Source organism: Rhinolophus hipposideros (genome assembly GCF_964194185.1).
Source record: "Rhinolophus hipposideros genome assembly, chromosome: 13".
NCBI classification, from domain to species: domain Eukaryota; kingdom Metazoa; phylum Chordata; class Mammalia; order Chiroptera; family Rhinolophidae; genus Rhinolophus; species Rhinolophus hipposideros.
Window position 1 is genome coordinate 44,259,438 of NC_138059.1, and position 12,233 is coordinate 44,271,670.

Here is a 12,233-nt window from a genome sequence, read left to right on the forward strand (position 1 = left end):
CAAGCGGGAGAGGAGAGAGGGGTGCAAAGTGGAAACGCACCCCCCCCACGGCAGAGCCCAGGCCAGACAGCAACCACTGCGCTGCGCTGTTCCCAGGACGGAGCGGAGACTCGTGGAAGGTTTGCTTTGGAGTGCGCTAGTTGGGCGAGCAGGGAGAAAAGCGAGGAGGGCAAGAGGAAACGCACCTCGCTCTCCCCACCCCCAATGGTAGAGCCGCGGCCCTGTAGCGTGCACACAGCAGCAGTGGCAGGCAGCACCCGGGACTCTAGAGTCCCACGGAAGCCCAGGGTGCAGCGGTAAGTGCAGGGTCCAGGAGGTGGGCTCTTTCCCTGCGTCCCACAGCTGATCGCTCCCGCCAGGGCGGGCAGCTCGTGGGCCCTAGGGCAGACAAAGAACTCAGACGCCACACCTGGGCCCCTCACCCCACTTTTCGAACCCTCCCCCCGCCCTTCCAGGAACTTAAACTGACCCCTGAACTGAGGAGTAGTGTCAGATTACAGAGGGGCGTCTGTGCTCAGGCACTAGGAAGAGTGGCAGCCAGCTCAGACCTTTGGAAGAGGCTGGGAGGAGGGGATTTTCGCTGAACGAGGAGAGAGGAGACTCCCACACCCCCAGCCACCACCTTTTTGGGCCGTGGGAGGAGTGTGACGTGGCTGGCCTGAGAGAGAAAAGACCCCTTCATCCCAAGGCCCCACCCTGTCTGGCTGGCCTGGGGCAGGGCAAGGGCAACCACGGAAGCACTCCCTGAGTTCAGCAGTAAGCGGCAGACGCAGCTCCCGGCTTTCAGCAGCTGAGAGATCTCCCGCCCACCCCCTCCCACACACCCACGAAAGGAGGGCCCTAAGACTCAGGAGTACTGGGCACAGGTCTGGTGGAGCTAGTCTCAGCGTGCATTTGTGCAGAAAAGGACAGAAACTGCACGGTCTCTCTGAAAACTGTCATCCAGACCCTTCAACCCCTCGCATTTAAATCTACACTCCCAAATTCACTCTGGGCACCAGGTGACCAACGCTGCCTGACAATAGGCAGGGAACTCTTTGGCACAGCGGAGGACAACGTGGAGATTACTTGGTGGGCTTAAGCCAAGACTGGTGCTGCTTTCTGTTTTGCTTTGCCTGGTCTTCTTTTTTGTTGTTGTTGTTGTTTTTTTATTTTTTTTGTTTTTTTCTTTTTGTTTCTTTTCTGCTTGTTGTGATTTGCTTTGTTCTGCCTTTATTTCTTTGATATCTTTGCCTATGTTGAGTGGGGATTGTCGGTTGTATTTTACATCTGAATGTACTAGATTTGTTTTCTTTGTTGTTGTTGTGCTTGGTAACTTGATTTGTGCTAAAACTGTCCCTACAGAGCCCAGCTTAAGAGGCACAAGATTCAACATATCCAGAAGCCAACTCTGGACCAAACCAGAGTACTACCAGGTTTGACCTACAAGTCACACACCCAGAGGGAATTCTCTGAAGGCACAAGAGCCCATAGAGGCCAAACCTCATTTAAGTGGCCAACCCTCACCCAGCAGAACACCCTGCAGTGGGCAGAGCCAAGTTTCACAACTAGACGGCCTAGGAGTTAAACCCACCTACTCACAAGAAAAAAGCAATTAAAGTTCTTCTTGAACAGGACAATATACTAAACACACGAGCCACCTGTGGAGCACATGCAGAGGAGAAGAACGAAGTTGTCCAAATCAAATATAAAGGACACATACTACATAAGATAACCCAGCAAGAACTAAGAGCTCTAGGGGATCTTCCTAATACATCAAAGCAAACACAGAGAGTCAGTCAGAATGGGGAGACAAAGAAACATGTCCCAAATAAAAGAACAAAAGAAACCTCCACAACTGGAACCAAATGAAGCAGAGGTAACCAACCTGTCAGAGACAGAATTCAGAACACTGGTGATAAGAATGATTAAGGAGCTTAGAGAAGACATAAAGAAGGATATAGAAATGATAAACAACAACCAGTTAGAACTAAAAAAGGATGTAGAAATCTTAACGAACAACCAGCTAGAACTAAAGAACACAATTACCGAAATTAAGAACTCACTTGAAAGAATGACCAGCAGGTTAGATGAAGCAGAGGACCGAATCAGCGACTTAGAAGACAAGTTAGCAGAGATCACTCAAACTGAACAACACAAAGAAAAAAGAATAAAAAACAATGAAGATGGGTTAAGAGACCTCTGGGATAACATCAAGCGCAACAACATGCGCATCATAGGAATACCAGAAGGCAAAAAGAGGAAGCAAGGGATTGAGAACATATTTGAGGTAATAATGTCTGAAAACTTCCCAAACCTGATGAAGGAAACCAACATACAAGCCCAGGAAGTGCAGAGAGTTCCAACCAGGATAAACCCAAACAGGCCCACACCAAGACACATTACAGTTAAAATGGCAAAGCTTAAAGACAGAGAGAATCTTAAAAGCAACAAGAGAAAGGCAGAAGGTTACATACAACGGAACTCCCATAAGGCTATCAAATGACTTTTCTACAGAAACATTGAAGGCCAGGAGGGAGTGGCAGGAGATACTCAAAGTGATGGAACACAAAGGCCTGCAACCTAGATTGCTTTATCCAGCAAGGCTAGCATTTAAAGTTGATGGAGTTTCACTGATATATCCCCTCGCGCGAGGGAAGTAAGAGAAAATAAACATGTGGGATTACATCAAACTAAAAAGTTTTTTCACAGCAAAGGAAACCATCAATAAAACAAAAAGGGATCCTACTGAATGGGAAAAGATATTTGCCAATGATATATCTGATAAGGGATTAATATCACAAATCTATAAAAAACTTACTCAACTCAACTCCAAAAAAACAAACAACCCAATTAAAAAATGGGCAGAGGACTTGAGGAGACATTTTTCTAAAAAGGACATACAGAAGGCAAGAAGACATATGAAGAAATGCTCAACCTCACTAACCATCAGAGAAATGCAAATAAAAACCACATTGAGATACCACCTATCCCCAATCAAAATGGCTATCATCAATAAATCAACAAACAACAAATGCTGGCGGGGATGTGGAGAAAAGGGAACGCTAGTGCACTGTTGGTGGGATTGCAGATTAGTGCAGCCACTATGGAAAACAGTATGGAGGTATCTCAGGAATCTGAAGATAGAACTACCCTATGATCCAGTAATTCCACTCCTAGGCATCTACCCGGAGAAATCCAAAACTCCAATTCAAAAATCAGTATGCACTCCTATGTTTATTGCAGCACTTTACACAATAGCCAAGATATGGAAACAACCGAAATGCCCATCGGTCGATGACTGGATTAAGAAGCTGTGGTACATTTATACAATGGAGTACTACCGTGATCACAAAAGCAGACAAAGACACCACAGAAAACGAAAACTACAGGCCGATATCTCTAATGAACATAGATGCAAAAATTCTCAACAAAATATTAGTGAACAGAATTCAGCAATACGTTAAAAAGATCATACACCATGATCAAGTGGGATTCATCCCTGGTATGCAGGGGTGGTTCAACATCCGCAAATCAATTAATGTGATACACCACATTAACAAAATGAAAAATAAAAATCACATGATCGTATCAATAGATGCAGAAAAAGCATTTGATAAAATCCAGCAACCTTTTATGATAAAAACCCTTAAGAAAGTGGGAATAGAGCGATCATATCTTAACATAATAAAGGCCATATATGACAAACCCACAGCTAACATCATACTCAATGGGGAAAAGCTGAAACCATTCCCCCTAAGATCAGGAACAAGACAAGGTTGCCTACTTTCTCCACTTCTATTCAACATAGTGCTGGAAGTTCTAGCCACAGCAATCAGACAAGAGAAAGAAATAAAAGGCATCCAAATTGGTAAGGAGGAAGTAAAATTATCATTACATGCAGATGATATGATACTATATATAGAGAACCCTAAAGACTCCACCAAGAAACTATTAGAACTGATAGATGAATTTAGTAAAGTAGCAGGATATAAAATTAATATTCGGAAATCAGTTGCATTTGTATATACCAATGATAAAATATCAGAAGAAGAAATTAAAAAAACAATTCCATTTACAATTGCTCCAAAGACTATAAAATATCTGGGAATAAATCTAACCAAAGATGTAAAAGATGTGTACTCAGAAAATTATACGACACTGAAGAAAGAAATGAAAGAAGACATAAATAGATGGAAACACATTCCATGTTCATGGATAGGAAGAATTAATATAGTTAAAATGTCCATACTGCCTAAGGCAATATACATATTCAACGCAATTCCTATCAAACTACCAACGACGTTTTTCACAGAAATAGAACATATAATCCTAAAATTTATATGGGACCATAAAAGACCCCGGATAGCCTCAGCAATCTTGAGAAATAAGAACAAAGTGGGAGGTATAACGATACCTGATTTCAAACTATACTACAAGGCTACAGTAATCAAAACAGCATGGTACTGGCATAAAAATAGACTCATAGATCAATGGAACAGAATAGAGAGTCCAGAAGTAAATCCATGCCTATATGCCCATCTAATCTACGACAATGGAAGCAAGAATATACGATGAAGTAAAGACAGCCTGTTCAATAAGTGGTGTTGGGAAACCTGGACAGACACATGCAAGAAAATGAATCTGGACCACCTCCTTACACCATATACTAAAACAAATTCATAATGGCTTAAAGACTTAAATGTAAGATCTGAAACCATAAAATATCTAGAAGAAAATATAGGAAGAAACTTCATGGACATTACCCAGAGAAAGATTTTCACTGATATATCCCCTCGCGCGAGGGAAGTAAGAGAAAAAATAAACATGTGGGATTACATCAAACTAAAAAGTTTTTTCACAGCAAAGGAAACCATCAATAAAACAAAAAGGGATCCTACTGAATGGGAAAAGATATTTGCCAATGATATATCTGATAAGGGATTAATATCACAAATCTATAAAAAACTTACTCAACTCAACTCCAAAAAAACAAACAACCCAATTAAAAAATGGGCAGAGGACTTGAGGAGACATTTTTCTAAAAAGGACATACAGAAGGCAAGAAGACATATGAAGAAATGCTCAACCTCAGTAACCATCAGAGAATTGCAAATAAAAACCACAATGAGATACCACCTCACTCCAGTCAAAATGGCTATCATCAATAAATCAACAAACAACAAATGCTGGTGCAGATGTGGAGAAAAGGGAAAGCTAGTGCACTGTTGGTGGGATTGCAGATTAGTGCAGCCACTATGGAAAACAGTATGGAGATATCTCAGGAATCTGAAAATGGAACTACTCTATGATCCAGTAATTCCACTCCTAGGCATCTACCCGGAGAAATCCAAAACTCCAATTCAAAAATCAGTATGCACTCCTATGTTTATTGCAGCACTTTACACAATAGCCAAGATATGGAAACAACCGAAATGCCCATCGGTAGACGACTGGATTAAGAAGCTGTGGTACATTTATACAATGGAGTATTACGCAGCCATAAAGAAGAAAGAAATTTTATCATTTGCAACAACATGGATGGATCTAGAGAACATTATGTTCAGTGAAATAAGTCAGAAAGAGAAAGACAAGTACCATATGATCTCACTTATATGCGGAATCTAAAGAAAAGAATATGTGAATGACCTAATCAGAAACAGTTTTGGGGACACAAAGAAAAAACCGAGAGTTGTTAGATGGGCGGGGGGGGGTTGAGGATAAGGGGAAAGGTGAAGGGATTAAGAAGCATCTGGTAACCACAAGATGGCCTCAGGTTTTTTTGAAAATTAATTTGGGGAACGCATTCAATAATGTTGTAAAGATTTTGTTGGGTATCCGATGGACATGCATCCTATTGGGAGACCACCTCAGGGACACTGTGGATGCCTGATCATGGCATTGTACACCAGAAGCTAAACATTAATGAATGCCAACTATAAATTTATATATGTAATGTGATGGCTCCGTGTGAGGTCGGAGGGATAGTGGATGGGGGGAGGGGGGTTCCCAGTGTGAGGGATATAAATGATGAACGTCTAAGTATTACCTTGTCTTGTACACCTGAAACTAATAAAAAAAAATTAAAAATTAAAAATAAAGTGTCAGATATGGGAAAAATAAATGTTTCCTGTTCTTGCATTAATGTATAGCCACATGAATTAGCCTTCCTTTTTTAGGTTTTTTTTTTTTTATATATTAAAGTTTATTGGGGCAATAATTGTTAGTAAAATTACATAGATTTCAGGTATACAATTCTGTAATACATCATCTATATATATCACATTGTGTGTTCACCACCCAGAGTGAGTTTTCTTTCCATCACCATATATTGTATCCCTTTACCCTCATCTACCTTATCTACCTACACCCTTACCCTCTGGTAACCACTAAACTATTGTCTATGTCTATGAGTTTTTGTTTCTTTATTTGTCTTGTTCCTTCAGTTTTATATTCCACATATCAGTGAAATCATATGGTTCTCACCTTTTTCTGTCTGACCTATTTTGCTCAGCATAATAATCTCAAGATCCATCCATGTTGTTGCAAATGGTACTATTTTATCTTTTCTTGTGGCACAATAGTATTCAATTGTGTATATATACCACAACTTCTTTATCCAATCATCTATCAAAGGGCACTTTGGTTTCCATGTCTTGGCCACTGTAAATAAAGCTGCAGTGAACATTGGAACACATATATCTTTACGGATAAATGTTTTCAGATTTTTTGGGGTAGATACCCAGGAGATGGATTTCTGGGTCATACGGTAATTCTATTCGTAGGTTTTTGAGAGACCTCCACACTGCCTTCCATAGAGGCTGCACCAATCTGCATTCCCACCATGAGTATATGAGGGTTCCTTTTTCTCCACAGCCTCTCCAACATTTGTTGTAATTTGTCTTGTTGATGATAGCTATTCTAACTGATGTGAGGTGATATCTCATTGTGATTTTTATTTGCATTACTCTGATGATTAGTGATATTGAAAATTTTTTTATAGGTCTATTAGCCATTTGTGTATCTTTGGAGAAATGACTAATCAGGTCCTTTGCCCATTTTTAAATTGGATTGTTTGATTTTTTTGGTGTTGTTGAGTTGTATGAGTTCCTTATATGTTTTGGATATTAGCCCCTTGTTGGAGGTATTGTTTTCCAAAATCTTGCTCTATAAATGTCAATTATGTCCATTTCACCTAATGTGTCATTTAGGGATGCTGTTTCTATATTCATTTTCTGTTTGGATGATCTATCCATAGCTGTCAATGATGTATTTAAGTCCCCTAGTATAATTGTGTTTTGGTCAATTTCTCTCTTTAGTTCTGTTAGTAGTTGCTTGGTATATTTCAGTGCTCCCTGATTAGGGGCATAAATATCGATGACTGTTATGTTTTCTTGTTGTATAGTCCCCTTTACCATTATGAAATGTCCATCTTTGTCTCTTGTTACCTTTTTTATCCTGAAGTCTGTTTCATCTGATATTAGTATAGCTACAATACCATTTACTTGGAGTGTCAGTTTTTACCCTTTCACTTTGAATCTGCATTTGTCCTTGTATCTTAGATATGTCTCTTGGAGGCAGCATATGGTTGGGTTTAGTTTTTTGATCCAATCTGCTACTCTGTGCCTTTTTATTGGTGAGTTCAGTCTACTTACATTTAGGGTGCTTATTGATACATGAGAATTTCCTATCATTCTATCTCTGGTTTTCTGGTAGGCTGGTGTCTTCATTGTTTCTTTGCCTTTTTGTTACTGTCTATTATTTCAGTGTGGTGGTATTCTATGACTTTTCCCTGTATTTCCTCTTTTTTATGTTATATATTTCAATTCTGGCTTTTTTTGAGTAGTTGCCATTAAGTTAATGTAAAAGAAAGTTTCATATTTAGAGTATTCCATTTTCTTCAGTATGCTTGCTTTCTCCATTCTCTTGTGCCGGTTCAGACCTTTGCTGTCTCCCCTTTTCTATTTTTGTTGTCACTTATTATCACTATTTATGCTGTGAGTTGATTTCTGCACTGCAGTAGCGAGTTGTCTTTTTCCTCCTTTTTTTTAAGTGGTTTTTCTTTTCCTTCTTTACCCTGTATGTGATGTTTACGTGCATAGTGTCCTATTTGGTATAGGGGTTGCCATTTCCTACTTCTGTCTCTTCCTAATACTACTCATGGTTTTGTATTCTTTTGCTTTTTTGTTGCTAGTCGAATAGCCTCCTTCAGTATTTCTTGTAGTGCAGGTCATGCGTTAGAAAATTCCCTCCATTTCTGTATGTCTGGAAAGGTCTTTATTCCTCCTTCATATCTAAAGGACAACTTTGCTGGATATATTATTCTTGGCTCATAATTTCTCTCTTTCAATAGTTTGAATATTTGATTCCACTCCCCCCAGACTTGCAGAGTTTCTTCTAAAAAATCTGATAGTAATCTAATGGGCTTTCCTTTGTAGATTACCGTCTTCTTTTCCCTGGCTGCCTTGAAGATTCTTTCTTTGTTGTTAATTTTTGACAGTCTCAATACAATTTGCTGTGGAGAAGGCTTGTTGGGATTGAGGTAATTTGGTGTTCTATTTGCTTCTTGTATGTGAGGATCCAGTTCTTTCCGCAAGTTTGGGAAGTACTCGTTGACTATTTGTTTGAATACACTCTCCGTTCCTTTCTCCCTGCCTTCTCCTTCTGCTATGCGTATTGTTATCATATTGCTTTTTCTGATGAAGTCAGGAAGTTCTTGTAGAGTTCTTTCATTTATTTTAAGTCTTACATCTCTCTCTTCTCTCATCATGTCTTTTCCAGATTTCTTTCTTAGATATCATTGATTCTTTCCTCCAGCTGGTCAACTCTGTTACCTAAACTGGCTATTTCATTCTTCATTTCCTTTAATGAGTTCTTAATCTCCAGAGTTTCTATTTGGTTCTTCTTAAAATTTTCAGTCTGTTTCATAAAATGTTCATTTTTTTCTTTGACTGTGTTTCTGATTTCATTAAACTGCCTGTGTGTTTTCTTGCATCTCATTGCATTTTTTAAGAACTGGAATCTTGAATTATCTGTCATTTAGTCCCATATTTCCATATCTTTAAGTTCATTTTCTGGAGACATTTCATTTTCTTTCTGAGCTGCCTTGTTACCTTCGTTATTCATATTATTATTATTATTATTATTATTATTATTATTTCTCTTTTTAGGCATCAACAGGAGTGGGTTCTGCAGCAGGTTGATAGGAAGAAGCCTTTCTTTTGTTTTCCAGTAGGTGTTCGTAGAATGTTTTATTTTCCCTCCAATTGCAGACTTTTATTCTCTCTCACACTATAGTGTTATATTTTCTCTGCACTGTTCTGGCTTTTCACACAATGGGGGGATTCCCTGGAAGGTGGGCTTCTCCTCTGTGAATAGGTCATGTGGGTTACAGTGCACTGCTTCCATGGGGGAATGTGGAGAGCTTCTGAAGTTCTAAAGCTCTTCCTGCACCAGTTTCAGAGCCTGTGTATTTCAGCGGCTCTGTTTACTCCTGCAGGGATCTTCCCAGATAGGTGGGGACAGAGGCTGGGTCGGTTGTGAGAGGTGGCCCAAAGCAATGGCAGTGACCAGCCCATCTTGCACCCAAACCTCCCTCCCCTTCCCCAGAACTAGTTGGGCTGCGAGTCTGTGGCTGCAGTTCTCAGAACTGCAAATATTCTGTTCTTTTGATCTGACACTGCTATCATGCCATTTCTAGCACTGGGCAGGTAGGGGTGGCACAAGTTCTGTGAGGGTAGGGAAGGGTTGGCAAGGCTCTGTGCCTAAGCCTTCCATCCTCTGCTTGGCAGAGCAGGCTTAAACTGGAGTTTTCACCCTTCTCCCCTCAGTCTTTGCTCCAAGGTCTCTGCCCGGAGTGTTGGGTTCAACCATGTTATGTGTCGTTTATCCTTTAGGAGGACTGTGGGCCATAACTGGAGCACTAGCAGTCCAAATTCTTCCCTCTCTGTTGGTTGTGGTAGGTACTTCTGGATTGCAGGGAGCTTGGAGCTCCGAACTCCAGTCTGCTCCTATATCCACGTGGCCCGCATCTCCACATTTTCCCCATCCCTCCTCCCCTACTCACCCAATTTGCCCACCTTTAGTTGACTACAGTTGTGCATCTCTTCATCTTGTCTATCTGCTGCTCAGGGAGTCCTTTGTGGAATTATAGTTGTTCAATTTGTTGTAAATTTCAGGGGATATTTCAAGAGGCTCACCCCAGGCTGCCATTTTATGACATAATCTAGCATGTGATTTTTAGCACTTTTTTTAAATTAAAGTTTATTGGGGTTACAATTACAGAATTGTACATCAAATTAGCCCTCTTTTATTGAGAGATCAGAGTAACTATGGGTTACTGTAGACAATATAGTGAACCTTGGCATGCCAGTTTGCAACTGGGAAACGTAAGGCCAAATGCTAAATGTTGATTTCATACTTACCAAAATTAAATCAACAGGAAGAACAACTTTAATTTTACTTTTAAATTTTTCATTCAACTCTTTAACCAGAACAAGCACCACAATGCTCAGCAAGGATAAAAGCAGTGCTTCCAGTTGAACAGACTTGATGTTTTCAAATACATATGCATAGATCTACAGTGATGAGAAAAAAATACAAACAAAAGTCAGGGTCTCCTATAATACAACAACATTGAAATATGGCCCCAGATGAACTCAGTGATGTTTTATGAAAACCAATTAATGGTTGTAGTGTGAAAAAGTGGGGTGTAGAAGGGTGGTTAGTGCAAAGCTCTGATTCATTTGCGTGTACAAAATTGCTTTGCCTGATTCTTCCATCAAACTCAGGGTTTGCTCCTTCTTACATAAGGACAGCACTAGAGAGAATGATTCTTCTCCTTCCCAGCTACTTCAATGGGCAAAGATGCTAAAACTTATTAGTTACATGTAATCACCATTAAATGCAATGAGAAGACTATAGGCTCACTTGAAACCCACCATTCTCCCTCAAACTCCATGTTCAAATGTACACATGTATAAGCCATACAAATGTACACACACAAAGGAATTAAGTGCTGGTATTTAAATAATATTCGACTTAATGTAAAATATTATTATATTCTTAGTGATTCAGTATTTTATTTATTTGTTCATTACCACATACTTTATGCCAAGCACTACACTCGGTTCTAGGTCTACAAAGGTGAACAATTTAGACAATCCTCAGTATTCAGGGAGATTACAGTCTAGTATATAAATTGTTAATTAAAGCAATATATTAGTGCAGTATGATGCTATAAACATAGAAACAGCACCAGAAGTATATATGTCTTAGAGGTGTTAGTGGTCAGAAGAGCCTTCCCTAAAGTAGATAAACAGGAATTAGACAGGTTATGAATCATAGAAGAAGTAAGGGGAAGAAATCTGGGGAAAACGTTTTGCCTAAAATACACATTTGTAAAATTTAGAGCATAGAATGTAAGGAGAAGAGTGTATGACTTCCTGAAAACAAATTCTCTAAAAGTAAGCAAGCCTATTTGAAATTATATCTACATCAAAAAGTTTACCTGAAACTAGGAAGAAGATGTGATACATATATATTAATATCAGACTCTCAGTCTTGGTAACTTGGTAATTTTTCTGACTTGGCAGGAAAGTAGGATTAATGTAGGAGTAATGTCAAAGAAAAGAATAAAATGAAAGCCCTTTCTAAAACTTCAAGCCGATATGTATCCAACTAATGGCCATCAGAGACAGCTCTGTATTACCGTTGATGTCCTGAATGTCATCAAAAGGTCTTCCTTTCAATATTTCCTTTATCTTCAGGTAGAAATAAAGTCATTGGGGGCCAGATCGTGTGAGTTATTATATAGATCATATAGTTATTTGTTTGCTGCCTAAAAACTCCCTCACAGACAATGTTTTTTGAGCTAGTGCATTGTCCTAATGCAAGAGACATGAATTGTTGGTGAAAAGTTCAGGTCGTTTTCATCTAACTATTTCATGCAGTCTTTTCAGTGCTTTCAAACAGTAAACTTGGTCACCTGTTTGTCCAGTTGGTACAAATTCATAATGAATAATCCCTCTGATATCAAGAAAAGTTAGCAACGTCATTTTGACTCTTGATTTGGACTGACGGAAATTTTTCAGTCATGGAGAGTAGTCTGAGTTCCATTGTGCACTTTGACACTTTGTTTCAGGGTCATATTGGTACACCCATGTTTCATCATCAGTTATAACGTGGCCCAAAACATCATCTTGCCTCTCCAAAAGGTCTTAGCAAAATTCAACTCTCCTTTGCTTTTGTTCATC

The 12,233-nt window shown here is 39.5% G+C and overlaps 1 protein-coding gene across 1 annotated transcript in view; it reads right to left on the reverse strand.

Moving 5' to 3' along the window:
• The window catches only part of SLC26A7 (solute carrier family 26 member 7), a gene marked incomplete at both ends in the record, with an annotated part of 294,025 nt that overhangs the window by 129,339 nt on the left and 152,453 nt on the right, over positions 1-12,233 (reverse strand). Inside the window, one exon of the mRNA XM_081070238.1 lies at positions 10,404-10,556. Coding sequence (XP_080926364.1) covers positions 10,404-10,556 — 153 coding nt within the window. The remainder of the gene's footprint in view (positions 1-10,403; positions 10,557-12,233) is intronic.